This window comes from Protomyctophum parallelum, assembly GCF_964188405.1.
Source record: "Protomyctophum parallelum genome assembly, chromosome: 1".
In the NCBI taxonomy this organism is placed as follows: Eukaryota; Metazoa; Chordata; class Actinopteri; order Myctophiformes; family Myctophidae; genus Protomyctophum; species Protomyctophum parallelum.
In genome coordinates this window covers 90514003-90520002 of record NC_139697.1, presented here as the reverse complement: position 1 = coordinate 90520002, position 6000 = coordinate 90514003, and the positions used below count along the sequence as shown (strand labels likewise).

At 42.9% G+C, this 6000-nt stretch overlaps 1 protein-coding gene across 3 annotated transcripts in view; it reads right to left on the bottom strand.

The window, feature by feature from the left end:
* Positions 1-480: 480 nt before the first annotated feature.
* fnip1 (folliculin interacting protein 1) overlaps positions 481-6000 on the bottom strand; it is a 62007-nt gene continuing 56487 nt past the window's right edge. For all 3 annotated transcript variants that reach the window (XM_083787963.1, XM_083787964.1, XM_083787965.1), the window contains 4 exons: positions 5447-5612; positions 3786-3986; positions 3481-3596; positions 481-2968 (listed from right to left, as the gene is read on the bottom strand). In XM_083787963.1, the coding sequence (XP_083644089.1) occupies positions 2890-2968; positions 3481-3596; positions 3786-3986; positions 5447-5612 (562 nt within the window). In that variant the 3' untranslated portion in view covers positions 481-2889. The remainder of the gene's footprint in view (positions 2969-3480; positions 3597-3785; positions 3987-5446; positions 5613-6000) is intronic.

Sequence of the window (6000 nt, the reverse complement as noted above, 5' to 3'; positions counted from 1 at the left end):
ATCAGGGAGAGACTGTAAGGGCCTCCCAGATCAGGAGTCGAACCCGCAGCACACTGCCAGACTGGATTACCAACCAAGGTGGCTGGACCGCTGAACCACGGCCCAGGCCTTCCAAGGCTACATTTAACTTGTGGCACTGAATGTGAAAAAATTAAAGTTATGGATGGACAAGTAAATGCTTTAACTCATCAAGTTTGATGGAGGAGCTGGCCTGAGTGTTCATCGCTGTTCAAGCTTGTATTATTTCACTGTCAGGATTAATGAAGAGTTCACCTTGTTATAAATGTTACTTCCCTCCATTTGTTTTCTGTCTCCTATTTCTGTTACCATCTGTACAGAACCTTTTTTTCCCTCCTGTATGCAAGGCTCTGATCTTAAGTTAATTCATCATGCGTTACAAAAACATTTTGAACACTGTTGTGTACTTATGTTAGTTTTTATGTTAAAGATTGCTTCTAAAATAAAAAGAAAAGGCTTAAGTTCCTAACATCGGCATCTTTATTGCACAACATTCCCATAAAATTGGGAAAAGATAATTCAATAAGAAACCATTCTTAAAGACATTCTGTACAAATAAAATGGAAATAAACTGAATATGTACAATTTTACATGAACCATTACACACACCATAGCCATACTAAATAAGTTATACATATAACAAAAACAGGGGGGGGGAAGAAAGTCAATAGAAACTTATACCATCCCAATGTAATCATGGGCTTGTACAAAATGGAGGCTGTAATAATAGCACATAACCCTGCAGAAGCAGGGCGCCATTCATACAATAATAAGTACATACACATCATTTTTACCAGCAAAATAAAATCTCCAGGAGCCTCGGATGCATTCATGCCACACGTCCATTAAGACTGCTATATTCAGGGTGCGATTTAATTTTATGTTAAAAAATAAAGATAAAGATAAAAAGAAAACAAATAACGAGTTCATGTTAGTTTTGAAATGGGGGGGGGGGGGGGGGGATACCCAGTGGAAAATTGGCAAATGAAGCAATGGACAGCATTCGGTTTAGCAGGACGACGACAGGGAGATAAAAAGCCACTTTCTAATCTTGCAACATAACGTAAGCGAAACAGCCTAGTACAACAATGCTGTTCACCACCTGCAACATGCAGCTCAGATCTTGTGTGTAACCAAGCTAATATCATACTTAACCACTTATGCCCCACATACTTTACCGTATGATGAAGAGCCAATCTACAAGCTTAAAAAAAAAGTAAAACGAAAAAATAATAAAAAATAATAAAAGTTTGGAAAGTTTGCCCAAAATAGGGATGTACAAAATTGCACCATGTCCCTCTGTTGCAAAAGTAAAAGATCCAACCAAACCCATTGTAGATTCAATTGTATGATTAGGAAGTCAAAAACACAAGGTAGGCGTACCCCCCCCCCCCCCCACCCTCAGAAAATCGCACCCTGGTTATATGGCATAACCTCCAACACTCTCCTCCACACACACACACACAAACACACACACACGTCGCACGCACGCACGCACACGTCATGGTTGTTTTAAAAACAAAATAAAATTAACGTAGTACTCATGTTTTTGCGTTTCTTGGTACTGGTGTTTAAAATTAACATATCAATCATGTAAGATGTCCGAAAATAGTGTATACCGATATATATTTTGCACTCTACGATGTCCACCTTGTTTCTCAATGTGCGTGTCCTAAGTGAGCGTAAAGGCCGTAAACATCACATGAAGGTGGCAAAGCTATAAAAGTGTGAAAATATTTCAGCATTTTGGTTTGAAAATATATGTAGATAATGGTTGTTTTTAGGTTCTTCCACAGTAGAAATGGGCCCTTCTTTGTTATATTCTCAAGCAAAAATATGCAGCCCCCCCCCCCCCCGTCATTTTCAGGAATAATAATAGTGCCCTCCCTTTTGTTCACCAACAGCACAGCATAGTGTCCACACACAGTTTGCTCTGGCATTCCTGTGATTAAAATAGCATTAAAAAGTGTACCTCAGGTTTTTACTACTTAGGGAAACCATAATGTGTGTAATATCTGTTACCCACAGTGAGATCCGAGGTAGTGCTGCACCTACAGTATGAAAAGAATGTCAAAGCCACCTTGAGGCCATTTCAAAACCAGTCTGTTGACAACAACAAAAAAATCACTGTGTGTGCATTGATTGCCCTCAGGTGGCCTGAAATTAGGCTTCATGGAGCCGTGCAATGTAATTTAACAAAGAGAAACCTCCCGTCAAAATATATCGGGGATAAGTTCACTTGTAAACAAATACATGAAGATAAATGAAAATAATTGGCATAAAGTGAGATTGATAATGATGTTTACTATGAAGTAAATGTCAAAGTCCATCCCATTCCCATCCTTTGCTTCCTATGGCTGGGTATAAGATTGTACAGGGGAAATAAAAATCAGTAGAAATCAGATCCATTTTGTTTCAGATATCTCAACAGGGATAAGAATTAAGTCTTTGGCTTGTATGTGGAAAAAAACAAACAAAAAAAACAAAAAGTTTTCTTGTTAAAAGAAACATTCAAAAACATGTGAATGTCAAGTAATGACATGGGCTAAAGCCTCAGTTTTGAGATGGTGGTCTCTGCGACTCTGCCTCCCCCTAGTGGTACAATATCAGTACCGCACCAGCATCAGCTTACATCCAAACAGCGGTCTCTCTGGTGGTGGTGAGGGGAGGCTCAGGCTGTGGTCCCCTTCGGTCCAAAGGATCAGTGATGTTCACAGGCTCTCTGTGTAGCCTCAAACAGCATCAGTATACAGAGCAGGACGCTTGCTTTGGGGCCAGCATGGAACATGGACGGCCATTTGAGGGTCATGGTTGGTTGCACCAACGGGCCTGAATGATTCCCACTTTGGGCCTTTGTGGCGCTGAAGCAGTCTAAAGCAGGATCTGAGCCACGTAGGGGGAGTGAGTGCTTGCCACTGCTGCCAACAAGGGGAGGTCGCTAGACTCGATCCTGGAATAATTAAAGAACCTGGATTAGGACAAGACCAATTATGTCTATGCTGATTTGCATGTAGTTTTTTATATATTGTCGTTATCGGGAGGAAATCACCTAACTCCATTTTTGAGGTTTTTGATTATTCTTTGGATAAATTAGGGCTATTGAACAGCCTTGTGTGTTGTGTGTGTTGTTTAGAAAATATTGAACCAATGACAAGTAATAAAACGCGCTTTAGACAAAACCTCTTGGACGCTCAAACTGTCCGGTGAACTTAAGGGTGAAGCACATAACTCCACCACCTCTTCCGCGCTCATGCAAGTAATTGACAATATATAAAGTCACAACACCAACTTTGATGAGGTAGTATTGCTTTGTTTTAAAAATATAAGGTTTTCTTAATTTCCTGAGTTTTGGAGTTAGGTGGTTTCCTCCCGACTACATATATTTTATTTTGACTGTACACAAGGTATGGTTATGGAATGACAGCCACTGATAAGCATGCAAAAGCAGAGAGAGTAACCTACCCTAGGACCATGCCAAGTTCTTTGACATGGACTCTGGTCTGTCCCTTCAGATACTCAGCCAGCATCTTACTTTTAAAGTAGATCTCCTGAAGTCTGTCCTCAAGGTGCATTATACACTAAACAAGAGAGACACATGGTTAATAATAATAATACGTAATTTTGTAACTCCAAAATAGATTATTTCTTTATAATCAATTGCATTAGTTCTACCGATATAATTGATTTGATCTTCATATGCCAGCCTTACAGCTGCAGATAAAGAGGAACAAAAATCATTGTATGTCCTCCAGAAGTACGTCACTTACAAAGTTGGGTGAAAGGTTGAGTTTGTAGAGCTGGTGAGTGGAGTGCAGCAGACTGGAGACCAGGTTGGACACCAGCACCTCCTTCCCCAGCTTAGTGATGTCTGTGGCTCGTCTCTGACTGCTGGCCACCTGCACCGTCCATTTCTCTGTGTCTGCTATAATGCAGACGGCCTCCGCTATGGGCTCATCCAGTACCGGATGCTGTGGACAGAGAAACCAGCAGAGAGAGGGTTCGGCATGTGTAATCACCGCTGCCAGCAGTCAAGGACAATGGTTTCTGTCAAATTAACTAAAAGGGATACTCTGCAATAAAAAAAATACAAGCAGAAAGGCAGTCATTTCTGTCATTGTTCATTAATCGATTCTGTGATTTCGGTAAAAATTAAGATTTTGACTGCCACATTTATTTAACCAAAAATGCCCTCACTGCTGGCTATTATTCGTTTTATACCTCACCTTATAATAGTCACAGAATATTCATCTTCACTATGATTGCACACTGGATTGTTGGTAATGAGAGCCATTCGTTGCGTGTTTCAAAAACGTCCATATCTTTTCTTTTTTTTTTATATTTTTTATCCCACGATTTTGTAGCCCATTTTTCACCCCGGTGTCAATCATCTAATGTGATCCTGGGCTCTACACACCCTCCGCCAACCTGGGGAGAGCAACAGACTTAACTCATGCTTCCTTCATGCCTGCATTGCCTGAGTGTCCAAGTTGCTCCTTTACACCTGACAGGGGGGAGTTTCCCTGGTTGGACGTAGCGCGTGGAAGGAACACGTTATTCCAACCAGTTCCTTTCCCTCCATCAGGCGCCCCGGCTGGCCAGGGGGAGGCAGTTTAGAGACCAGGATTACTGCATGTTTTTGTGAGGGTACCTACCCTAGGGGACACGGGGAGAACATGCAAACTCCACACAGAAAGGCCCTTTCGCCAACCCCGCCTTCGGGTATGGGCACTGATGACGCGGAGGAGGAAACACGCCGCCAGCACCCACAGCGCCCCGAGCGGGAATCGAACCCAGGACCTTCTAGCTGTGAGGCGACAGCACTACCAACTGTGCCACCATGCCCCTGTAAAACGTCCATATCTTCATTGTGAAATGCTGAACCAGAGTTAAAACGTGGATTTTGAGTTTTTTGCCAGGTGTAAATCTGGCTTACAACGGGACAGGATTTATTGACGACCTAGTCATAGTGATGACCTAGTCCTGATATGCTGCCTCGTCTCAGGCTACCTCTAGCCAATGGGACAGCAAGCAAAAACCCGAGGCTACTAGTCCTGATTGGCTGCCTCGTCTCAGGCTACCTCTAGCCAATGGGACAGCAAGCAACGACCCGAGGCTACTAGTCCTGATTGGCTGCCTCGTCTCAGGCTACCTCTAGCCAATGGGACAGCAAGCAACAACCCGAGGCTACTAGTGCTTCTAGTAGTGACCTAGTCATGAGTCAGAAACGCTGCAGCGGTGGAGCGAGTGACAACAGCTAATGTTTTGAGCTAACTTTAACTACAGGAAAGCCATAACAAAACAGTGATGGAACCAACAAAAGGACAGTGCTTGTTACGCCTGGCAGTTAATGATGTGTCATTCTTGTTTTGGTTTGTACAACAGATGGCGCTCTTGGCTAATTAATAAAATCACCGTATTTTCCTGTTACCTGTACAGCATGGGATAATTCAGCCATCAGTCCCTGACGTAGCTTCTCATCGCTGGGCAACCCCTGCAACACAAAGTCTGGCACGTAGGTGGGGCAGTACCCTCCGAACAGTGACCTGCCGAAGTTGGCAATGCTTGGCTTGGAGTAGTGCTCCACCAGCTTCGCCCTGTTGACGGAAAAACAGAACGATGCAGTCGGTGAGTTTGGCCGTCAGAAGTGTCTGCTCTGCTTGAGCACTGGAACGACAATATGTGGCAAAAGTACTGTGTATAGACATCACATCAGGTTTCCGATCGTAGATCATTGTGGTTTGTTTATTAGTTTGAGTTCAACCTGGCGGTATTTAGGCCACGTATTTAAAGACCTCCATGTAAGTCACGTGAAGTGTCCACAAAATGGTCCACAAAAGTCCACAAAATGGTCACATATTCTGGCAGGTCAACAGTTCACAGTAACACGGCCATGCTGGAGGACACATGACTGAGGAATACTCTGAGCTATATACTGCGCCACCCCTTAGCCCTTATCCTTAAACTTACTTTGCCATTTTTTAC